General features: G+C 41.7%; 1 protein-coding gene across 3 annotated transcripts in view; it reads right to left on the bottom strand.

Moving 5' to 3' along the window:
* Positions 1 to 25,794, bottom strand: part of ST6GALNAC5 (ST6 N-acetylgalactosaminide alpha-2,6-sialyltransferase 5) — a 121,684-nt gene that overhangs the window by 53,489 nt on the left and 42,401 nt on the right. For 2 of the 3 annotated variants that reach the window (XM_067001720.1, XM_067001719.1), the window contains exon 2: positions 16,995 to 17,228. In XM_067001720.1, coding sequence (XP_066857821.1) covers positions 16,995 to 17,228 — 234 coding nt within the window. Of the gene's footprint in view, positions 1 to 16,994; positions 17,229 to 17,804; positions 18,107 to 25,794 lie in introns of those variants that run through there. The other variant, XM_048059045.2, reaches the window with a different exon arrangement.

Here is a 25,794-nt window from a genome sequence, read left to right on the forward strand (position 1 = left end):
CAAACAGAATTTGTAGTTCAAGTACCAAATCTCTGAAAAACGCATATAGAATTATAACAAGGCATCGTATTTTTGCATTCACAAAGGGCTCCTCTACCTGTATCTCTGGTTTCAAGTTGACTGACACATTCTTCAATCTCATCAGACAAATGTTTTTTTGTTTGTTTGTATTCCCAGCCTTTTTAATACATAGAAGCGCTCTTCTCCATTTCCTCAGATTTAGAATAACATATTTAAAAGGCATTCAGGACTCACATTAACATCTAACCAGCAGCAAAAACCGTCACTTCTATTTTAGCCCTCTTAGCTCCCCAATTACCAAGTTCTATTAACTGAAAGACAGCACCAGTTCACAAAGATAATCACGATGAAAGGTCAGTGGTTTATGAAAGGAAGTTCTGGCCTTTCAGGGCACCGCTGGGACTTGAGCTTAGCGTTAGTTTCAAGAAAAGGCAGAGATTCAATGTCCCTCATTAATATAATGCTGGCACCACTCATAAAACCATACAGATTTCCTCTGATCTGAGGAAAACCACTGAAACATTAACCCTCCAACGGGAATTCCATATAAATGGTCATTGCATGGACACCATCAGAATAATAGGCAACTATCAGCATTGCCAATGTCTGTACTTTATTAAAACCTAGAACTGTTAATACAAAGACAAGTGTCACTTTCTATTGCTGTCACCCTTTAACACAGAGAATCCTAAAACATTTTAGAATAACATCATTATTTCCCCCAGCCCAACTCTGTAATAGCAGCATGGCTTCAATGTCTGTAGTAGTTTTCTGAGTTCTCTTGCTCCTTGAACAATGAGACCTATATGCAAGGATTTTTAGAAGCGTTCAGGAAGTCTTTGGGACCTATTATTAGCTCTAGACTGCAGCTTCCCACTCTTTTCCCTAACATGTATCAATCTGACAGAGAGAACCTGACCTTGCATGATATTTGCCCTTCTGTCTTCAAATTTTATTGATCTACAGATTTCAACACTTCAGAGCAGAATGAGGAAATAATCTGTGCCCTAACATAAGAGAGGCCTGCTATTAGGTGATCAGCAGCTGACGCTGGACACAGGTCTGAGCCCGCTGCACCAGCAGCCTTTGCTAACAACAACTGACTGGGCTGCAAGCTTGGGTACTCATCCTGCTTCTGCTGATTTCCAGGGGAGAATTCCATGGAGTTAGAGCAGAAACAAGACTGGGCTCTTTGAATAACAGCATGTCATTCGTAGCATTTTCTGACCTCGTGTGCCTCTTCCTAGCTCTGCAAAGCAGCATGTGGGAACGGCCCTAATCAGCCAATGCTATGCTTCGTTCACCTAAGAAATACAAAGAGTTAGAAAGTAAGAAGAATATCTGGCAATATGAGAACATTAGGAGATGCACAACAAGAAATGATGGATTCTAATAAAGACAATAAAAGTTGTTGGAGGCTGCCTTTCCTGAGACTCTTCTCACCATCACTTGATGGATTATTTGTCAGACTTCACCATCTGTGAGTCAGGCAGCTAGCCTATGTTACCGCAGGAATGTGTGTAATTCAGTACCTGATCGGAATGGCCTGGTTAGTACACCTTAACTCTAAAAACTGGCCACTGTAGCTTTTATTGCAGTTTTATTATTCATGATAACAGAATTCACTGCTTGCAGTTCTCCAACCTTCCCATTTTAAATGAGAAGATCAGAATTGTCTTATCTTCATTTTCACCCACTGAAAGGGAAGAGAAAAATATTTACTCCTAATCCACAGAAAGCAAAGAAAACTGAGGTCATTTAGACGTCAGCTGCGTAATGTTAAGCCTGAAAAAAGACCTGTATTTTTTCCAAAGAAGATACTCCACAAATCCTGTATTCCTGTACCTAATTGTTTGTATGTAACTACTGCTGTGTAGAAAATAATTAAACTTTTTGTATCTGTATTTGTAATTTGCACTTGCTCTATAGGTTCCGCAAATTTTAGGCACAGGAAACTGAGGGCTACATAAACACTAAGCCTTCAGTGGATGTCCTGGCAGTCTATAAATCTTCAGAAGATGTACCATTTTCGCTTACAAGATCAAATACAGCCCCACCACAAGTGATTTTTATGCAATTCCATGCCCTGGGAAACTCTGGGTCAGCATTCATACAGAGGTTAAGGACTGAGCTGGCAGCCTAAAGAGTGCTTCTACCTTTGCTCTTAAAGAATGTTTCCAGGTATACAGCAAGAATTTTCCTGCTCTTCCCAAACTGTTTGTGTTTTATAGGATTGTGATAGACTCCAAAATCCAATACTGTCAGTCAAGTACTTTATGTAATCACAACATTTACATTCAAGTTTGTTTTAAATCACCCTATTTGTTGGTCTTCTTCTGTAGTTATGTAAGGATTTTATTTTTCTTTATATTAAATATGATGGGCTTACTTGAATATGCAAAAAGTGTAACAATCTGAGATATGTTATCATAATTCTTCTCTCCATCAGTGAAATTCACTTGATTATTAAACATTTTGATATTATGTCACATAATAGATATCAAATGCACAATATAATAAAATATAAAAGATATAACAAATATTTTAAGGCGTAAGAAATTAATGAACTTTGTATTAGTAGTTGGTGCCAGTTTGATGAATATGCTGCTTCTCTAAGGACCTAAGTCAAAGACCTGAGGGTGCCTATTTAACGCTGTTCAGTGCCTGTATTTGCACGCCCCATTACGGTTTATTACCGCCCAAAATACTGTGCAGCCCTGCTGTGCAAATCAAATACCACGCTCAAAGAGTTAACCTGCCCTAGGTCACCAGAGTTGCTGCGAAATGCATGTGGTTCAGCATGCTCTGAAAATCCGGTCATTTATTTACGTGCCCGCATACTAATTTAGAGTGAGATCTCAGCATCACAGACACAGATGACATTTCCACAGAACCTGAAAGCCTAAACCAAAAGTGTGGTCTTCAAAAGCCTTTTGTTCAGCTACGATCTCAATCTGTGCTCAAGTGCCACTCTTCCTGCTTGCCTGACCATGTTCTGGCAGGGGCTAAACCTGGCGGCCGCCCAGGACACCCAACACAGCATTGCCACACACAAGGAAGGGGCTGGAGGTGCCTGGGCAAGTTAATTCAGTAGAACAGATTGGAAAACCTCTTTGGAAAGTTACAAGGTAACGCTGTAACCTTCCACTTATGTGGCAGAACTGTTTAAAACATGTTTTAACAGTTTCTGGAGCAGGAACTCAGGCCCTTTACGCCTCATTTCCGTGTAAGATCCACACATTGCATTCTGTTTTGCTACCTTTTCTCTATGTGCTAAATTATCCTTCACCATGATTCTGGTCAAGCAAAAGGTCCGGACTGAAAGTGCACTTCAGTACTTTTCTGCTGGGCAGCTCCACACAGCAGATGGGTATCCTGAATCCATTTTCAGGTGCATAACTGCCCCAGTACACAGTATGTAACTCCAAGTTAATCTCCAGTGAGTGCTTGTGGGCCTATCCTGAGGTTGAGTCCCCATGGTTTTCAACACTTCAGCACTTTTCAAATTCCTGTCTGAAATTCCTAAGTGGGCACTCAAGGTCAAAACTATGGTTTGAACTTTCCTCTGTTTCACTATCCCCCTATGTAATAAGGAATTAATACGCCTGTACTGTAAGGCAGGAGTCTCCATTTAATGTTTCTATGGCACTTGGAGATCCTCAGAAGCAAGGTGATATGTAAGTACAAAGTATTATTATTTCATGAGTTGAGGGAAAGGACCTCCTGTTTCAGAAAATGGGAAGGTTGTATGTGTATAAAATACAAAAACAGGCACTTGAAACTATATTTGAAGAACAAGATAGAAAATTTTTATTTGTTGAGGGTTTCTTTCCCCATTACTTCAAAAAATATGGCCTGATCAGAAAAGTACTATTTAGGCATCTTCCATGCCAAAAAGCTTATTTGTAGAATTTTTTGCTACTGCTGCAATGTTCAACCTGTATCATTTCAATGGATGATTATGCTACCAATTTCATGATCACATATATTTGCACAAATTGCACTACTTGGCTATTATTGGATAATTATTTTAAAATCCTCTTCATAAATTTTAGCTAAGACAATATTGAAGTTATTAAACAGTACAGGCATCCACAGTGAAATCTAAACATCTAATATCTATAGCACAGCACTGTGGCTCCTTATTACCAATTTTATACCTTGCTGGGGCTAAAATATTAGGTTTAATCCCTCACGATGAATTTAACTTTGCCTCCCAGCTTCACCACTCTTTTCATACGGTTTTGTTTCAAGTCTTGCCTTCTCGAAATATGCTGCAACTATAGCACATTTCCTCTTTTGTGACTTAATGCTGTAATTTGAAAGGAAAGTGTAAGAGTAATTACTGATGTAATAAAACATGAACATAACGTAGACAACTCTATAGAATTTTAATTAGAAAAAGTAGGCTCACACAATTTCCCCTGTCCTCCTTTCAATGGGCTGTCACCCACTGCACGTCTTATTTTCATGAATTTAGTATTTTGAACACCTTCTGTCAACTTTGTCTTCATATTTCACAAGCATAAACATAAAGCAAATTATGATGCTGCTAAATAAGGGCCTTGAAATGCAATCTTCTTATAGGACTATCTATGCCTAGCGCCGCTTCTCTTTTTATTGATTGCTCTGTGCAAAAATATGAAGGCGTAAATACTAGGAGAGTTGATTCTTTTTAATTTTTTTGCACTTAGACATGGCCTCAGTCTAAAGAAGGATCTCACCAGAGTCTGACAGTTAAAGATTAACAGTCCTGCCATACCAACAGGCTTGACAAAGGAGCTTAACTTAATCCTTAAGGCAGTATAAGATGTCTTATGTGTATTACTGGGTAGGAGCACAGCTTTAATAAACACAGTGTAATGTAATTTTCAGTACTTTTACTGATGTAAAATATGGGATATGAAACAAAAAAATTGACACATCTATTTGTTTTCAAAGGGAAACAAAAAGGAATTAGATTTTTTTTAAGATTGCTTTTATTTTGAATTTCAAAGTCTCAGTGCTTTGCACAGACTGGTACACAAAAAGCAATTCCGATAAAAAAGAGTAGACGCAACTTCATCATCCACGCTCAAGAGGCAATGGGACAGCAATTTTAGCTAAACTGGCTTACACTCTGCTCTGTTATAGCTGTCCTTAGTTTTTACCTCAGATCTCAGTCACAAGGTTTTCATGCACTTTCTCTGAGCATGCACTCAAATTCACAAAGTCTTGAGGACTTGAATAACCACTGGTCCTTGGACGTAGCAGGACACAGCTGAGATAACCTCTTGCACTTTCAAGTGGAATTAATCTTCTTTTGTAATTTGCTATTGACTGTGAAAATTAACCATCGTACCTGAAAGTTCAAATGTTAGGACACTAATCATCATGTTAAAACATTTTTTTTCACATTATGCACTACAAATAGGAGATGTCATATTCATAACACACTGAAAAATATCCCTAGGAAGCAGCACAGTTATAAAAAAAAACAGTTCTGAGAAACTTTAATAAAGCTGGTACAAGATATCATCAATCAATTTATTCTAGATATGTCTGAGAGCACTGATATAAGCATTACGGCTTTGTCGGTGTTTTTAGCATAAGCTCGATTTCTAAGGTGCTCCTAACACAGCAGTTTCACTGTATACCATAGCAATATGAAAGACAGGTTTTCAGGTCCTGTGAATCATCTCCAACCTAGATTTGATCTGAAGATATGTGTCATTATAGGTAATATGCATATGTATGTATATGATATGTTGTTACTGCTTCTTGAGAGCTCTGACAGAAAGGCTGAGAGCCAGCTGCACCTTCTACTGAAGCCCAAGGTGCTGTACATTCATTGTCTTTCATGAGAGCAGAAACATGATCCTTACACTTACAGCTGGGTAACAAGCTGTGCGAAGTTTCAAATCAGCACAGCTGGGAGTGAAAGGTGATTCTAAAGCCTCATTCCACTTTCCAGGCCAAAATGTCGACAGGCATAATTAAAGATACCCGGAAAGCTGCTCTGTATTGCACAAATTGCTGCAGATCAAAAGGGATCACTGTGCTGGCAGAAATCAGACACATTAATACCAGAGATACCCTCCTGGCCCTGCTATCCCTCCTGCACATCTACCAGCTGCACAAAGTACCTCATTTATGCCCTTAAACCATCAGGGATACACCAACACTGCTACTGAGAACAAATATTCAGCATATCTGTAACTAGCTTCATTGCTTCTTTGTGCTGCCACCGAGACACAGCACAGATACAGGGAAAAGGAAGACTTTAGCTCTAGTTTTGATACTACTTTTTAAAAAACATAGCTTTTGGCAATTCATAAAAATTAAAAGAGAAGTCTAAATTAAATCTATGAATATGAAAATTAGCTATGGGAAGAGTACCATTAAGGCTCAGTCTTATGTTAGATAGTGAAGATATTGCTAAATATCCTATCATCTTCAAAAATTTCTTCACTGACTGAAATTAAGGTGCAGTTGTCAGTATTTCCAATGAAATGTACATGGTAAGAAAACACATTACAAACGAAATAACCTGTCTAGGTGTATAGAAACAGCTATATAACAAACAAACAAAAAAAACCCTTAGCCTGATTTTCAAACATGACTTTCTAAACCAACACAATTAAAATCTTTCTTTGATAAGAATGTGCCCAGTGAAATCAGCAGAATTTGTCCTAAATTAGATGATTAAATTGTGCTCTGTGAACTTAGCTTAGGGTTTCATTTCAAAAAACTGAAAATATTAGTCTGTTGCACAAAAGAGAAATGCTGAAAAACAACCTTTTTATGTATGTATCTTTGGCAGTCTGTTCTAGGGACCACAGTTGAAGTAACAAGTACTGTGAGGTATGTCACACTTCTGACTGAACACTGAGGAGCGTGCAGTTTCCTGTGCTCCTCGAGGAGCATGAGGAAACCACCAGGATGTGGAGTACAGGTTTTAGCAGGGAGGTGCAAGCAAACGCTGCCCATGCTCAGTACAACCACGAGCAAGCTCTGCCTGTGAGTCAAGGCCGTAGGACACGCAGAAGCTCTATGGTACGAGCCACAGAACCACGCTAAATATCCTGCTGAGCCCAAGATAATAAACCCTGCCTCCCCGTCAAGCTTATTAGTTCTGGCTTAGCAACATGCTCACTGCAGCTCCTCAGCTGCCAGAGCGGAGCTGACGCATCTCCAAGCAGCTCAAAGGGAGGGCAGAGCACGCGCCCGTCTGCTGGCAGCCTCCCACCCCGCCATATGCTGCGACACCGTGTCAGCTGGCACCCGGCACGAGGGGAAACCCTCACTCAAGTGCTGCTTCTTCCGCATGGACCCGTTCGTGTGCGAGTGGTTCTCGTGGACAATGTGAGCAATGCTATAACCAACTGACCCAGTCTTCCTAAGACTCACAAATTGGTATTAAAAACAGGAAGAAAGCCGGAGTGGTATTACAAAGAGAATACACAAGTAGCTGAACGCATGGCAACGGCAGTGACTTTGCCGCAGGTTTTTAATCTGTAAAATGTATTTTGGATAGTCATCAACGATAATGGTAATTTCTTTCTTAACACTTATATTCTTTAAAATAATCTAAATAAAATATAAAGTGATTTGGTTTGCTTTGTTTTAGAAAAAAAAAAGGAGTTTGCCTACAAATATCCAGGCACAGGACAATTTGCTGAGAAGGACAGGCAGCATTAATTCTGCTTTACTCTGGCAGCTGCAGTCAGACCACTGGCTGTATTTTGAGATTTTATGTTCCTAGTTTAGAGACAACCAATATGCTGAGGTATGTATAACTAACCCTTTTACAGTAGCATTAGGAATAAAATGGACAGCAACAAAATTTAGGAGCACGTTTGTCATTATTCTAATCTCCAGGGATGAAATTTAGCCAAGTACCTCAAGGACGGGCCCAAGGAAGGCATGTTGTAAGCTACAGCAGAGCAGGGAAGGGACGGCACAGGTTGTACAACAGCGCACACACTGCCCGTGAGCCTCTGTACTCTGCATAAAGGTTGGGAGGGCAGTGCTTCCATGCAAATGGTCAAAAGATTTCTCGTAAGGACTATGGACAGGCCTTGGAAATCATAATGTTTTCTAAGCAGATTTTTAGCCAAATGTTCAATCTCTGCAAAATACAACGTGGTTATAGTTTAGAAGGGTAAAGCTAAAGAACAGCTAATACTGCAAATGTGGTTTCAGTCCTTGGCACCACACCTGAGAATTGTCGAGAAATGTTCTGGACGTGCCGGTACCACCTTTCACAAGACCCTCGGTGTAGCTGCAGCCTATCCTGACCCTGAGTGCTGCAGACAGCACGGTGCAGAGCCCACACAGCTCCAGAAGAAATATTGCTGCCAAAGGCCAGGATTTATTTGCTCAGGTTCAGTGTGACAATTCTGATTTCAAATTCAAGCTAACAAGCGTGTCTCAAACTACACTGTATAGAATTATTGACCAAGCCCCCCCTAGCTTTGGGATCTCTGCATCACACTTTACTACCCCACGACAACGTGCCACCTTCCTGTCAGCTGCCTCCATCATGTGCTCCCTCAGATGCTTATGGTTCGTACAAGCCATGCAGGTGAATTTCATTGACACAGAACAAAAACGCCTATCCATAGAGAATGCAATGCAGGCAAGAAAGTTTAGAAGGCAATGAGCCTGGATGTAGCTCATGTCACTATCTGCACAAATTGTCCTGGTGTCTCGAACTGGAACAAAAGGTTTTAATCCCATGCAGGCAAACTGGTGAAGAGCGTGCCTTGGTGACGAGCGCAGTCTCCAGAAGCCTATTTCTCAGAGAGCCATTTCTGAACCATAGCAGCTGCCTTTAACTTTCCTGTGCACAGAGCTTGATACAGATGTACATTTGCACAAACTTTCACTGTAGAGTTTTGCTTTTCCTTAGAGATATACCGATGCTCTGCTGAGTGTTACTACATCTACTCTTATGACCTGCTACAGCTGAGGGCAAGACATACTCTAATTTAATGCTGACGGTATAAACTTTACAGAATATTTTGCTTTTGCAATATTAACTTCACGACAATATCTCAGGAGGCTAATAACATAGTAAAATAAAAATATATTTGCTAAACAAAAATGCATAATATAAATGCACTGCCTGTTTACTGAGAAACATACTGCTGCTCTTTTCCGGGTTATTTCTTACCAAGTCACCCATTCTGTGATGGGAAATTTTCTACAAATGCAATGAAGTCTTAATGTGTTCTATTAGACGACAAAGCACACATTTATATATTCTTGTTCTGTGTTACTTACAACAGTCTAAATTATTAAATCCAAACTAAAAAAAAAAAAAAATCTATGCTGCCTGTATACCATGTAAGCCTATTGCTGTTCCCTTATCTTAGACAATGAACATTTTGCACTGGCTCATCATCACTGTGAAAAAAAAATACTCTAGTAATCTATTACTTCTACTAGTTTACCCCCCTCCGTATTTTAAATTAACCTAATCTTTTTCCAAAGTTTTCTTACAGTGATCCGGTCAGAATTCAGTATTACCACAGCTAATACACACGTTGTATGGGAGCATGTACCTCTCTGCATACAGTCCAGGCACTAGAAGTATTACCAGATTCGCCTAATCTCAGTTCACATGTTGTGTATTTCCTACAGGAACGTGTCGGCATGTTTCTCAGGGCCCAGCTCTATCTTTCATATACCATCAGGGGGCACCTCAGAGCTCCACTTCACCATCTGCATTTTGCAAACAGACTGTGAAGGCTGAAGGTTACAGCTTTGATCTGTCCCCTCCCATCCTATGAGACTCTTATTCTTAACCGTATTTGGATATTTTCAGAAAGACAAAGGAGAACAATTAATAGCAATGCCTGAACTGAAAATATTTGCTTTTCCAGCTGAGAGCAAACTTCAGTAATTAACCTGGTCTTAACACTTTTAGCTTTAACTGCTGGAGCAAAAGAGTGATGAGACTGCTTAAGGAGGAGGTGAAACGGGATGAGGTGAAACATCATGATGCTCCATCTCACCTTCAAAGTAGCTTTTGTGCTGTCACATCTGCTTATATCAGCACCAAACGACTGCTGATTTGATCATAATTGCCCTAATTAGAAGTTAAATTAATACACTGAGTTCCTCAGTATCAATGCCACCTCAGCATCAAGGATGTGCATACAGAGCATTACTGAGCAATACAGGTTAAACTAATAAAGAAGGTCACCGAGGAAAGGAAACTACCTGCAGTCTATTGTTCTGAAGATCACACAGTTAGGACGGCACTCAATATCCACTTACGCCCCAGGACAAGCAGAAAGGGAAAACTTAAGGAACTCTATTGAGAGATATCCATCAGTTGTGAACAAAAATTACATTTCCTGTCATTGAAAATCTCATTTAGTTCAGACTTGCTTCCACTAAGGATTAACGCCCTTCAAAAGAGCACTTCGTCTTCACAGGAAGATGGAAATAGCCTAAAATGCTCACAGTGAAAGACAGTGTGCAAAAAGTGCGTAACATGGTAAATTTAAATTGTTATGAAGTGTAATATACTTAGGCACGTACTGGAAATATAAATGTGGTCATTGAAACTAATGATGAAAACGAAAAGAAAAAAAATAACAGGTTTTGCATGAAAGACATGCAAATCTTCCTAGCAGACAAAGTGTCACTAATTCCCCGTCTGGAAGTATTTTGCATATCCACCAAATGAGGAATTCTTCGTGTTCTTAAAAGAAGACAGGGAATGAGATAAGGGAAACAGGCCGTTCACACTTATTAAAATATGATGCAAAGGGCATTCATTAAACTGGAAAGAACATATTTACTCATTCTTCATTTTCCATGAGTCAGAAGAAAGGCTGTATGTAATCCAGAAACAATCAAAAATGAGAAGCACAAAATAAATAAAAACATCTTCATGTTCCTGCAATTCTTCTAGGAAGAAAAAAAAATAAGAACTTTGTCTGAGTCAGTTGTAAAAAGAAGATAATTATTATGACCAATTTCATGGTGTCAGATATTGCTGTGAGATGTGACTCTTTCAAAATGTAAGAAAATTAAAATACAATTCTGCATTAACTGTCTTGACCTGACCATCTATCTACTATTTATGCTTGTACTGAAATCAATCATCAAGAATTTGTGATACAGTCTCTGAAATAATCTTTTTGTTTCAGTTTATATGAAAGACTTAAGGTATACCACAATTTTAGATCATGTCACAAATTACATGGGGCAAGATCTTCGTCTGGTGTAAACTCCAGTGCTTTCTCTGTTCTCAGTACAATGACAATGATTTATTCTGCTTAATCTCCTCAACAACCAAAAAATGATCAGAACATGGCTAGTTTGTGGCTGGGTAGGATTTTATGTATCACATTACATGAATTAATGTAAAACCAGCAAATATTAGATGCATACCAAACATCTTTCAATTTCAGGGACATCTGAATGGTACCTGTACTCTTTTCGGACATTTCTTTCAAGCAACAGGTCCTCATCTCAGCCTGGAGCCACTACTTCTGCTAGATTCCATCTTCAATGGCACTCATTTCAGAAAGAATTAGGCAATAATTATAACTGTAAAATATTACTTGGCTTTATGACTTTGACAGCCAACATTCATATTCTCTCTCAAGCAGACACTGGAGTAAGAATTCTAAAAATAAACATTGTCCAACTACAGAAGATGCCCCTTTCAAAAAGCTGAATAAAACAGATGCATAACCTGCACAGCTAACTCATGGCTCTATGTAAATAATATTTGAAAATATTTCAAGATCTTGTAAGTAGGAACAGTGCCAAGCTAGGACTACTGGTTTTTCGCAGAGGTGCCAAGCAACTTGGAAAACAGAAAAATGTACCATCATTTCCCAGCATTGTTGTGTGCTCCGTAATGCACACTAGGTGAACACGGAAGCTGCTAGAAATTTTAGACAAGGATCAGAACAATGATTTGTTAGGTTGAAAAAGCAGGCTACTGCAGTAGCTCAAAAGCAAGAAAATGTAAAGCACAAGATAGTTGTTACTCAGACACTGGGTAAATCTGGTAAAATATAATTGTCTCAGACTGTACGTCTGTATATTCAGTTACATTCTCCTATTGTCATAGTCTTACTGTTTTGTTTACTCTGTCAGTAATGAACTTACAGCTTATCAGAAGAAAAGGTAACTACAGTACACACACACAAGTATATATATATATATATATATACATATATATATATCCAAGAAACCAACAAAACCAAGGGGCTCTTTGGACTCTCACCTCACTTAGATTTTTGGCAGGTGTGAGTGTCCCCCAAGAAAGTTATTCCAGAATAAAGTCTCCCCCTTGTGGATCTCTCTTATAATAAAAACTCCATCAAATATTTAATTGCACAGTAAAGTCTGTGCTCCTTCCCTTACAGGTGAGAATTTCTAAAGCAAAAAAAGAACATTTAATGGAATCATGGAATATGGTTTAGTTTAACTCAGTGTGTTTGAGCCCACCTCAGGCAAGACAAGCTATTTTGTCCCAAGATACCTTCAATTTTGTGAGAAATTAATTTCAAAGAAGCTATAACCCTCATTCCTTCCCATCTCCACATAGGTTAGTTGTGAAGGTTGGTTTAATGACCCCCTCTAAATATTCAGCCCCAAAACATCAATGCTTTAATTACTTAGGTAAAATTCAAATTCCAAACTGTCTCTCTCTAATACTCCTTAAAAAGGACATAAAACATGGGGAGATTGCACCCCCCACCTCTAAATGAAAAAAAGTTTACTAAGCTAGAAAAAAACAGCTTAATCTGAGAACAAGTTAGTGTGTCTCAGATATTATGGAGCTATTGCACTATTTGCAGAATGACTCTTCCTCAAACACTTCATTAACTACACCACTCTCTGATCTGCATTAATTTACAGGGATCACAAAGATTTCTTTGCATATGATGATTTACATTACCATAAATTAAGAAAACATTGTGATCTCTTATATTATCATGTTGGTCTCCATGCTCTCTTAAGGTATTTCAACAGAGTTCTAGTAACTCGTACATTTTGTCTGCAAGACTGATTTTGATTTTTTGTATTATTTTCTAAGAAACAAAATGGCTTGAAATATTATTCAATTACACATGTGACAAACTCGTATTTTATTCGTAGTACCAACTGTTGAGTCAATACCGGGTAAAAAGCTTTTTAACTATCCAGAGACATGTTCTCACATTCATTTCAGAATAGTAATATAATGGTTAAATATTTATTTCTTGCAAGTTTTGCAATAGTGCTAGGTTTCCTACTTTCATTAACAGTCCCTTATTTGTATGCAGTAATTGCTTTAAAAATATTAGCATTGTAATTTCTTGCCAGCACTGTGATAAATCAGCAGAAAGTCTTATCCTCATGCCTCCCTACGGAAGAGCATAATTCTGCTTCCCTTGACACCAATGACAAAACCTCTTTAATTTCAGGATTACACTCAAAGAATTCATGAAAGATGTTAGTTTGACAGTCTGGGACTCTTGTCCTTCCTAATTGCAGATGCAAAAGCTAAGCAGCGCTCCTCTGCCAATGTGCCTCTGCAGACAGTAACAGCTCCTCGAAGTAGGGCAGCTGCTACATCTCTGTTGCGCTTCAGTCCTTGACCCCCCAACAGCAGCCATCAGCAAACCATGTTTTCTGTTCCGAATGTGAGAGTTTTTAGGATATAAACATCTGACTATTAGGAACAAAAAGGATATTAATTCATTTCAAACATCCATCAACAGTGACTGTCAACTGCTGTTGGTCTGGGACATGCTGAGGTGAAATGCCAAGAACCCACCTCTGAATCGGTTGCCATTCTACATTTCTTAAGAGCTCAGTTCAACAAAAATGAAGTTTGCAGTGCTAAACTACAAAAGGCTGCTAAAGCTAAGAAAACGGATTCTGATCTCTGCTTCTCCGTTCAAGGAAAAAGGCTTGCAAAAACCATAAAGACAAAACACTAAGAACAAAACATCACAAATCTGACCAAGTGACAAGAGACTCCTGCAAAAAGACTCTCCAACCCAGGAAAAAGACAATTATGTATTTTAGCCGTATTCTCAGAGACTGCTTGCTTATCTTGACAGGATGGATGAGGAACTACAGTTCTTACTGAATGTAAAATAAAAGGAGGCAAATAATTGGTAATTACAGAATTGCAAGCTATATTTTAAAATCATTGGTACTTTACTAAGTACCTTGATTTTCTGGGAAACAGTCTTCATACATTATCACCCAGCGCTACCAAATGAGCTGTACTGCTAGAAGTGATAGGCATTTGTAATATGTGGTATATCATAAGGTGGACAATTATTAAATTTTACTCCTGAAGAGAAATGTCTATGCAACCGTATAGTACAGCTTCTGTACATGACAATATCCACGTTGCAATTTTGGATTAATAACTTTATCACTTATCAGCTTCTACATATACGTGCATACTTACTCTCATTAAAGGTATCAGAAGGTGTACAAGAACATAAACACGAAATTAGTTTTCCTATTAAAGCAAACCATGGGCTCCAGAGAACAAACAAACAAAGAAGTCTTTCTAAAGTTATCAATGTGTTTTAGCTCCTAGACCTGAGTTCAACAATTAGTCTACTCCTGTCAACAGTGCATGAACTGTATGCAAATGATGAATTTTGCAAAATGGTCATTCAGCTTCTTGGCAGATAAAGTGCAGATTCTATGTGAGAAATTAAGGCAGCTGTTTTGTGAAAAATCCCTCTGTTGTCATTTCACAGTGACCTCTGTGCCATCAAAATAACACATACCTTTGCTGAAGTCATTCTCCTCCCCTTACCTTTCCAAGCCTGTTGTCCTCATACACAAAGTACTTTTCATCTCCTTCCAGACCCATCTCTTAAAATACCATGTCCTCCTCACAGGTACAGAAGTTTATCTTGCTCTCTTCTTGCAGTTCTCCTAATGTTCCTTAAATCTCCCTGATTACTTCATTTTCTTTCGCTTTGGACTGGACTTTTATGCTTATTGCTATTCAAACTGTCACCTCTGCAGTCTTCACTGTCCACCGAAGAACCATGTTCCCTGAAAATCTGTCACCTTTTTTCAGTTCTTGCAAACTCTCTCCTTCTCCTTCTCTCATCATCACTAATCCTGCACCCTTCTTTTTCCAAGCCATTAGTGTCTGGGATTTTCAAGCTCACCATTTTTTATTCCACCAGAAATCTACGTATTTTGGGATTCAAAATCCATGTTAAATATCTCTGTCTCTTAAATTACTAAAACAAATGCACTATTAAGAGACAAATCTGAGCCCTTCTTTCCACCATCATCTCCCTGTCCTCACGGCTCTGTGTACCACGGTGGCACAGCTCTCTGCAGGATCTCGTGAGTTAAAATAACACAAAGCAAGCTGGGATCACAGCAGGGACTGCACTATCTTCTTTTTGACCCACAGAAGTTATGTGGAAAAGTTATTAAAGCTTCAGCAGATTACTACTGCAAGGCACAAGCTGTGTGAAATAAAATTCAGAAATAGAGTGTCTGTGGGTTTGGGGGCATAATACAATATATTAAAAAGCTAGAGAAGCAGCTTTTTCCAAAACACAGGGAAATGTTAAAATTACCTTGGAAAATAATAATCACAGAATAATGATTTTAAATATATTCTAATAATATTTTGTAGTCAGGAGAAATGGTCCTAAGGGGTTACCAGTGTCAGATGGCTATGCACATATATGGCCTAAAAAACCCCACAGATGCCTTTTCAGTGATTACAGCTTACGAAAATCATGCACATATATATTTACATCTCATCACTACAGCCAAGTCCAAGAAGGACAAAAGAATTACAAAAGATCACACAGTAGGTATACACACATTAGGAAGCCCCATGGCCAAGCTTGCTTCTTCTATAGCCGACAGACACTGCATCTGAGAATTTCCAAGGAACCATGTAAGAAAGCAAATAAAGCCTACAAGGGACCATCACGAGCTATTTTTCTGTGTTAAGAGCACTACAGATAACTCTTGCATAGAAAGCGAAGCCAGAAGGAACAATAAAAATCCCTGTATATCAAAGTCACTAGTCTTCACACAGTACCTCTAAACTGAGCCCAGTAACTTGTTTGACAACACATCTTTCAGAAAGATGTCAGTCTGGATGTGAAAACATGAGAAAGTTGAGAATCCTCACTTCCCTTGCTGTTTTTCCCATTCTTGCTGTAAAGTGTGCGTACTAAACATTAGCTGGGGGGTTGGCAGAGGGGGGTCCTTGGAGCCTCTACATAAACGCAACAAACTGAGCACTGCCTGAGCGGCAGAGGAATCTGCCTTCTGAGAAAATTATTGAATCTCAAGTACCTCTTCAGCATGGATGTGCCACCTTGCTCACTTTATTTCATTACATCTCTCCTGTGAGATACCAAAGCTCAGTCTGCCTATCTCTCATACACGGGCATTACAGTCTGATGATTCCCATGTCAAGGGGAGGGACATCATTTTGATCACCATTAAAGAGGTGTCCTCGATTTCTAGAATGGAAACTATGGTTGACAACTTCTGCTTCCCAGGAGGAGGATGAAAAGGTCATTTGTGCTGGAGCTACAGTTCTCTTTGGTTTCCCAAGACTAAATCAGCTAAGAATAAACACCTGCCTATTGACTTTCCCTTCCAGTAACTAAACTTACTTCCTTAACCCTTCCTCGGCTCTAGAGGTAGTGTACCTCCAGCATTCAGCACCAGACCCTAAACACTTCACCTTGCATCTTCTGCTGGGCAAGAGAGGAGAAAAAACAGCACCACGGAGGCTCACCTGCCAGCAGTCCACCAACTCCTGACCCCGCTAACCCACACACCCAGGGCCAGGCACATCAGCACCCGAAGGCTGCTGGAGCCAGAGCTGGCTGCGAGGCCGGGGGGCATCCCGAGCCCCCCACCACCTCCCGGTGGGCTGCGAGGCGAGCTCAGCTGTCCCCTCAGAGGACGGGGCAGCGCAGGACCCCCAGGTGCCCGGTGAGAGGGCTCACCTTGTGCTCCAGGACGCTGATGTAGCCCTCCAGGAGCCCGGCTCCGACGGGGAGCGCCGGGCGCTGCTGGCCGCGTCCCGGCGGGCGGCTGGGCACCGCCGCCACCTGCTGCTGCTGCTGCTGCTGCTGCTGCTGCCGCGGCTCCGGGTGGCCCCCGCCGCCGATGCCGCCGTACATGAGCAACAAGCTGGTGCACATGGTGGTGAGCGCCAAGCAGACGGCCAGCCCGTGGCGCTGCGGGGGGCAGAGAGAGGCGGCTGAGCGCTGCGGGGCCGGCCGGCAGCCCCGCTCCGTGCACCGCTCCCCACCGCAAGTTTCACGCTGCGAGAGCCCCGGCAAAAGTGCGCCCGTGGATCACCCCCCTCCCCCCCCCCCCGGTGCCGACCCGCTCCTCTGCCCCGCTGGCAGCCCCCGGGTCTGCCTCTTGCCTCCTGCCCGGCTCCCCCGCGCCTCTCCTCGCCATGCACCGTCCCCCTCCGGGCATCTCATGCGTGCGTTTGACCGAGTGCTGGGGATTGTCGCGCCCCCCCCGCTCCCTCCGGCCACCTCCAGCCTCGTCCTTTAAGCAGCTCGGCTTTCCGCACGCTCCTTCAAACGCACACACACACACACAGCCGGATCCCCCGAACGGCGAGCAACACGAATAAAAGAAAGCAGGCGGAAAGTTCTTCGCCGCCGCCGCCTGGGTTTCGCTCGGCTCCCCGCGAGCCCGGGGAGCCGCGGGGTGCGCGGGCAGGGATGCGGGGGCCCCGGGGCAGCCCCGCTCCCCCCCGCCGGGGCCGGGCTGAGCAGCGGCGGCAAGGCACTCACCAGCAGGCTCTTCATTTTGGGCGCCTCCCGGCCGCCGGGCCTCCCGCTGCCCGCTAGGCTCGGCATGGCGGGGATGCCGCGGCCATGGCTCGGCCGGGGAAGCGCCGCCGTGGCGGGGATGCGGGGGGAGCCGCGGCCGGCCGGACCCCCGGGGCTGCCAGAGCCGGGTCCTCGGCTGCCCCGCCTGCCTCCGCCTCCGCCTCCGCCTCCTCCCGCCGGCGCAGCGGCGGCTGCAGGGCAGGTGGAAGTTAACTTCTGCCTCCCCCCGGCCGCGGGGCTCCGCCGGAGGGCAGCGGCTCCGGTTCCGTCCCCAGCCCCAGCCCCGTCCCCGTCCCCGTCCCCGTCCCGCGCAGCCGCCCCCGCCCGGCCGCCGCTGGCTCCCCGGCAGCGGGCAGGCAGCGCTTGGAAGCCGCGTTCCCGAACCACACCGACGCCCCCAACTCCTGGTGCGGCGCTGCCACCGCCCTCCCCCTTGCAAGCTTTCCCCGAGCCGATTCCAAAGCCTTTCGATCGCAGCTTCCCTCGGTATTTTTCCCGTAGAACAAGAGTTTCTCCCAGGCTTGCTGCCCGTGCCGTCTCTTCGGTAGCTGAAGACGGGCGTTTTCCCACCCTTCCTTTACGAGCAGCCTTCTGAAGTTTTTTATTGTGCCCTTCTTTGTGCTAATGGTGTGCGGTTCAGTTGTAAAAACTTTAGTCAGGGACCTGGACTTACATAGGCTTCTTGCTCTGGGAATTCCCCGTGCAGAAATGTGCCCCTGCACAACAAGCCGCTGTAAGGCTGGTTTCTTACGAAGTTATTAAAATGACAGCATAGCATTAAAAAAAAAAAAAAAATCTATCTCCTAATCATGAAGATATTTCTCTTGAAATTACTCATGGAAATAATAGTTCTAATATATGGCTCCACATCTAACCTATAGCTATATCACATTAAGGATCACATTAAGGGGAAAACGATCAGCAGGCTAACTCAACCATGGTCACAATAGCAGCTTTCTCAAGGCTGGAGTCAGTGAAATCCATTTTTTATCTTTACTAATTCATTGGAGGACTAACAGTGAAACAAATGCCATCTCTAGCACTGGCACAGCCCGCAGCATTTGCTGCCTCTCAAGAAGGGAAAAAGAAACAAGAATGTAGGGTTCGTCAGCGGACAGCTCAGCAAACCTCTTTTCCCACTTCAGAGAGTGGCCATGCTGCACGCATACCTGCTATTCATTCAGTTTGCGGGTTGAGTTTCAATAGCACCGGTTGTTAAGACAAACGAAGCAACATAAGAAGGAACTTATCAGGTCTTGGTAATTCTTTATGATGTGGTTGCACTTGACACTCAAATTAGTGAAACAAAGGGCCAACTTGATGAATCATTGAAAGCAAATTATCTGTGGCTCTCCAAGGCTTCCTGCAATAGACTACAAAAGGCAGCTCATGCATTTTACAGTGCTGATTCTCAACTATCAGCTAGCAGGTTGCTGGTGACTGACCTTTCCAAGCCTTCCTAATATATTTTGCCATGCCAAACTGAAGCCTCACTTTTATGATTTAGGCTCACGGCCCTATGTCAGACATCTGTTACCCAGCATGTCTGACCAAATTCATTAAACTTATGGGTTTTGGTAGAATAGACCGATTCAAAACTCTTCTGATAAGGGAGACAGACTAAATTTTCTAATTTAATGCTGAGCTTGACTTGAATAATGTCCAGCTTTCTGCTTCTCAAATATTTAATTAGATTGCCATGGTGGTCATAGACAGTATTCTTGGCAGCCAAATGCACACTGAAACTAATACAGTAGTGTAATGTAAATCCTACAGAGGTAGTTATGTGTAAGCATGGGAACTTTGGAAAACATCTGGAAAACAGCCCAGCCATTTAATTTAATTTTAATTCCTATGAATTAATACTTTTAGCTATCTAGAGGCTTGCATTTTAACAGTATGTGAATCCACATATGTGTGTGGGTATGCATCTGAATACCCAGTAGCTAGACCTGAAAAGAGCAGAAGAGCATAGGCTGAACTCATAAGCTTTTAATCAACTTGGAAACAAGTCAATGAAGAAAGTATCTTAAAATGCATCCGAATTTCTGCTTCAACCTATTTATTTTCATTATGTGACATATACTGGACTGGATTTCTGACTGTTCAGAATTTCACTGTAGTCCTGTACACCGAAGGCATTGCAGGTGCTTTGTCTCACCCATGCACAGTTTGTCACTTTGGCTGTTTCTCCAAGGTTCGACACTCACTTGGAGGCAAAGCACAAGACTGATACTGCTCTTCACAGCCCTACTTATGCCACTGTCCATTTATTTCTCTTCCTACTTAAGAACTGGGGGTAAAGACATTAAAATATGAGCAGCTGCTTTCCCTAACCCATGAGTAAAAGTGGCAGAATCACTTTTTAAGGCTTTCAGCAAAGCCTGACTGAGGAGAGCTTCGCATGTGCTCGGAAGGGACTGGGTTGTCCCCTCTCCTGATTCACCCTTCTCACTTTCACCTTTCTGGTAGCCACAGGCTGTCAGAAGAGTCACACGAAATAAAAATCTGCTTGTGACAGCTTCAGGAGGACCTAAGACACTAATGACGACATAAAAATCCACGTAGCGTGAGAAATCCATGTCAGAAACAGTGATGTAGATGGAGACAAACTTCTCCAAACTGACAAGACTTGAAGCAACAGGACTCCTAGATGAATTCCCAAATAAAACTGCTCAAACAGCAACTTTCCCTCAGCTGTCTGGATGAATGAAATAGCTACCATTTCATAATGCAGTTTTTGGCTTGTCTTTCAGAGATTCCCTTGTATATATATAGTATAGATCTAGATATAGGACTGTATCTGTATAGATACCATATATATAGTTCCTTGTATAGGCTTCCTTGCATAGATATAAAACACCCTTTCAAACAAACTATGGCTGATTTCTCATGAAGCTCATAAAAAAGCAACGTAGTGTAATCTACACCTTAATATCATGACAAATTCCAAACATGTTCTCCACATTATGGTTGGCCTGGAATGAAGTGTAAGAGCCTCTTACCCTTCATCCATGCCAGAGCGTCTCAGCAGCTTGCAGCCAAAATGTTGAGTGCAAGTCAGGGTGAGGGCAATGGCTGGTGTTTCTGATGGTGACCCAGGTGCTGTCTGCCAGGACATTGTCCCTGAGCACCTTGGCTACCACCTGTGTGACCCCAGCAGCCCCTTGCTCTGGGCCCTGTTGTCCCTCTCTCCTTTCCACCGTACCTGGAGGCTGTGTGTTTGTGCCTGCAGGTGCACAGAATGCCTCCCAACTGCGAGCCTCAGCTACTCTTCAGCCCTGTCACCTCCTCAGAATGAAAGCCCAGACACTCTTAAATGTTTAATTATTTTGTGACTCATTGATGGCAGCATGGCTTCTTTGCTGGAAAAAAAAAAAAAAAAAAAGAAAAAAAAAGAAGAAGACTATTTGGAGAACTGATTTAGCTTGGTGCCCAGTTCTAAAGGGAGTAAGAAAATGGAGTTTTTGTTTATCTCCCACCCTTCACTAAAGAGTGAGAAAAAAAAGGGATTTGGTGTGATATAAGTAGTTAAACTCTAGGTGAGTTCCACATGTTACTCTGCAGGAGTGCTGAAAACACTTTCATACATTCCCATAGTGCAATATGTTTGAAGAGGTTTTCCAGAAAAATATTGGTGCTAGAAATGCTTAAAATAGATTGGAGGGGGCAGGTTAATTGTATCAGGGCCACTTTGATATCCTTATGCCTTTGATATTAAGAACCTGAGTTACTAAGATTCAATATGTGGGTAAGCAGGAGAAAATATTTGTTAAAAATATAATATTCATCTGAAAGTGACTCTGTTAAAGTTGTATCATTTTGCCATTTCCATTATATTCTGTGGTCTGTGACGCCCCGGATCTGTCTCTTCAAGAGTAAAATCCTGGCCCCACTGAAATTAACTCCTATACATCTCTTATCCCTCTTTGCTTGCTGGGGCAAAGAGCTCGCTAGCAAGTACAAAGCTCCCACTTCTAGCTCTGCAGCCTCATGAGATATGAGCTTAAACCATGATCACTAGCGTAGAACAGAATATTGCTTGTCCTGGGCCTCAAGCCAGTGACATTTGGGAGGATGGCTTCAAGTGCCACATTTCAAGGGGGGAGAAGTAAGCATTTTTTGACTGACTAGCTAGAAAAATAAGACTAAAGGTGCTAAGGAGGTTGCAATATCATGAACGTTTGTGTGGATTAATGGACAGAGGGGTAGTCAAAGGTATACAGGAAATGAAATACATCACTTTGATATCACCTCCATTTTTTTAATTATTATTTATGTACATATGAAAATTTAACTTCTTTTTCCTGAGAGAAAGGGCTGTATATTTTGCATCACAAACAGAACCAATGGAAAACACTCAGCAGCCAGAAAGTAATGAGCTTACACTATAGATTTTTCAAACTGCCCAGTGATTCATGAAATACTTTTCAAAACTGGAAATACGCATTGAAGATTGGTCAAAAAAGGTAGAAACAATATTATAGCTCAGTCAGTACAGTCCCTCCTTTATGAAAGCAGGCTGCCTTTGAACTTCTGACAGAAGCAAACAGTGATAGATGCATAAAAAAATGAAATACTGCATGGAAATAAAAGTGCAAATGAAAACAGAACGGGAAAAATAGTGAGATAAGATCTGCTGAATCTGCTGGTTTTTACTTTTCTATTTCGTAGTTTTCTCCCCAATCTTGGAAGCATAAATAAAGATATTGAATATTTCAGAAACAATCTGTCTAGCTCGACTGAGTGGACCCTGCTTTAAGGCTACCTGTGAAACACGTTGTATCGTTCTAATCACTTTTTTTTTGGGGGGGGGGGGGGGGGGGGGGTGGTGGTGGTTAGTTAAACAAGGCGCAGCCTGGAATACACAACATGCCAGCCACTACATCTGCTTACAACAGTTCAGAATTCCACGTCTAAAGTCAGAAACTTTGGAGGTAAGAAAATTGGCACAGGAGGTCACAGGTGGAGGGTGCCCAGTACGGCATGTGAAGCCAACAGGCATGAGCAGCAAGTGTTGTGCATGGCCTGTTGTGTTACAGCGCCATGCCAGCACAAAAGCAGGAAGACTTTCATAATCTCTGTGCAGAGAACAGGTCTAACATATGGACTAAAGCGACTGAGGACATAATTACTACAATTTGGTGAGTGATCAGATATATCTGAATATTCTAGGTGTACTTTTGCTGTTTACTTTTGAGATCTCAACAGGATCCTGAATGTCTGTGTATGCCTGTTCCTTTCCATAGAAAAACTATGCTGATGGGAAGTCAAATTGTTAAATGGAGCAGAATTTCTAAACTTTTAAAAAAATTACTGAGCAAATATCAGACATGAAGCATTACAGCAAAAAAAAGGAAGCAAAGAAGGATAAGTGCTCATTATGGATTGGTTTGCAGTTCTTTATGTATCATTAGAGAGTCGATAGAAAACTCTCCTGCTATTACTAACACAAACACAAACATCACTTATGATGACAGGCTGAACAACAACCAAAGCAAAGAGGGGATCCATTACCATCAAACTGAAAAGGCACAGTCACAGAGACAAGTAAGGTCCTTCAGTGGTCAAGCTATATATATCTTAGCTTCGTAATAGGTGTTGTTCTCATCTACAAATTTACAGAAACCATCCATACTATTCACATACTCACTATATAAGCATATATGCAAATTCAGAGTAATAAATCAGTAAATGTACAGTGTGAGAATATCTGCTAGTGACTCCCATCATAGCTCAGCAATTTCAGGCTTGTGTCCCACATGCTTCTGTTTCATTAAAAATTAGTATTTTCTACAGAAAAAAAAAATACTTTTTAGAGCTTGGGCTCTGTAGTAATTTAATGTTTCCTATTTCAGCTTTGTAAAACAAAGTAGGCAATACATTTAAGTCACAGAGTGGTTAGGTTGAAATCATGTCGTGGCCTTCTTTTTTATGTGAGAATTTCTTTCATTTACCCAGAATACTCCAGGTACAGGTACCTGAAAGAAGGAGAGAAGTCTTTGGGAGCTGAGCGTACTGCTGAGGGATCCCAAGCACTCCTGTTTCCAAGGAAGTCAACAGGAATTGGAAGAGGTTCTCTGCATTCAAGTGAGCTGGTGATAGGTGGTGACAGATTTCTACTAGGAGATAGCAGAGAGTGTGAGTCCAAGGTGCAGTAATTTGAAGGAATGGACATAGTGAATTTGTTTATGCAGCTTGCTTAATTAATTGCAGTTGCACACAGAATGTGAACCTACAAGAGAGCACAAAATGGCTATACAATGATTTCTAGGCCTCATTCTGCAAACCATCCCAGACAACTCTTCTAGCCAAGATGAATAAGCATTACAGGAACTAGACTGAAACACTGGGAGAATTTCTTTGCTGATGTAGGTATCTCACTGAATGTTTCAAAGCAGCTGCTAAAACAGATGGGTTGTCCTCCTTTGTGATCTGCTGTGTCCTTGTTTAAACATTTCTGCCTTATTATTGATATTTGTCACTCTCAAACAAATACAGAAAACCAGCCTTCTCCGTTTCATGGAGGATAGATATCCTGGTTGTCTACTGGCATCCTCAAATCATGGCTTAGAGCAAATCCATGGCTGCATACGCTCATTTTTCTCTCTTACACTTCAGGGCAGACGACCAAGCCCAGCTCAGCTGCAGAGCTGGATCCAACACTTCCTGCAGCAGCTGTACCTGCCTTCCTTTGAACTGCTATCAATACTTGTTGTCACATTCCCCCTAGCCTTTGTCACCACCACCTGCCTCATGCTTCTCATTCAAGTGACAGAACTTTAAAAACTCCTATACTTTTTCCAATCACAGTAAATATTTTTTCAAGGTGATGATTATCTATCTAGTCCCTCCAATAAACTATAGTGCCAGGAACATGCTGACTTGAGTTTTGCCACTGTACTTTTACCGCCTTCTGATGATTTCCTTGGTGGGAATTGCACTTGGTCTTTTTTTTTGCTGAATTTATCCAGAGACCAAAGCGTTCTAATCTAACTCTCCTATTTATCTAATTGATTTTTCCTTTTTGTTCAGGATTTATCACAGTTTAGAAGTGATTATTATGATTCTTCTCTAAAACGGTTTTTGCTTTTATGGTAAGTATCTAATTTTAGTTTTTACCAAAAGCCCCCAAATTCTGTAAGGCTTGTTCAGTTTTCTTTGTAATCAGTACTTGAAATGTGAAGCTAAGCTCTGTAGGGCATGTGTTGTTTCTGTCCTGAGCTCAAATAAATGAGGCCTTAGGCCATTTATGGTTTAGACCATAAATTCAGATGTCAAAGGAACAGGTGGTAACGTGACACAAGCTGTTCTTGCTCGTTGTATGAGTTTCCTCTGCTCAGTCTCCTACTGCTTTATCTTTGTCACAATCCCGAATCACTCTCCAACAATGGGTACTCCATTTTGGCAGGTTCCGTTGCTGCCCATTGATAAATGAGAGCTGCTCTGCTTCTAAGCAATATCAGTCTGGAAAAGCGTGGAGCTTGGAATCTGAGAGCGTGTCTGTACTGGCACAGTAACTCATGCACAGCCCCGTGTTACTGCGATTAACCCTTCTGGGATAAACCTGGCTCACGTCTGCCCAGCTTGGAGCTGGCGCAGAGGAGCTCTGTTCCATCTGCACACCGGCTCTGGCTGACTAGCATTCTGCTAGGTTGAAGCACGAAGGGCTGTGGTTCAAGATCTTGCAAACAGAGGAATGAATGCTTACCAGAAAAGTGAAAACAAGGGACACGATACATTAGCATCAAATAAGGTGATAGTTTTTCAATGCAGTCACTGATTATGGAGATATTTTACATATACTATTTGACAGCCTGCTAGTGAGCAAGTGTGGATGGTGTTGAGCTTCCTAAGTGAGGAGAGGAAGAATTATCTGCTTGAATTATTAGTTTTTTTTGTGTAGCTGGCTCCATCATTTTAATCGAAGAAACTACAGACTTCGCCAATT

Source organism: Anser cygnoides, chromosome 8 (genome assembly GCF_040182565.1).
Source record: "Anser cygnoides isolate HZ-2024a breed goose chromosome 8, Taihu_goose_T2T_genome, whole genome shotgun sequence".
NCBI classification, from domain to species: domain Eukaryota; kingdom Metazoa; phylum Chordata; class Aves; order Anseriformes; family Anatidae; genus Anser; species Anser cygnoides.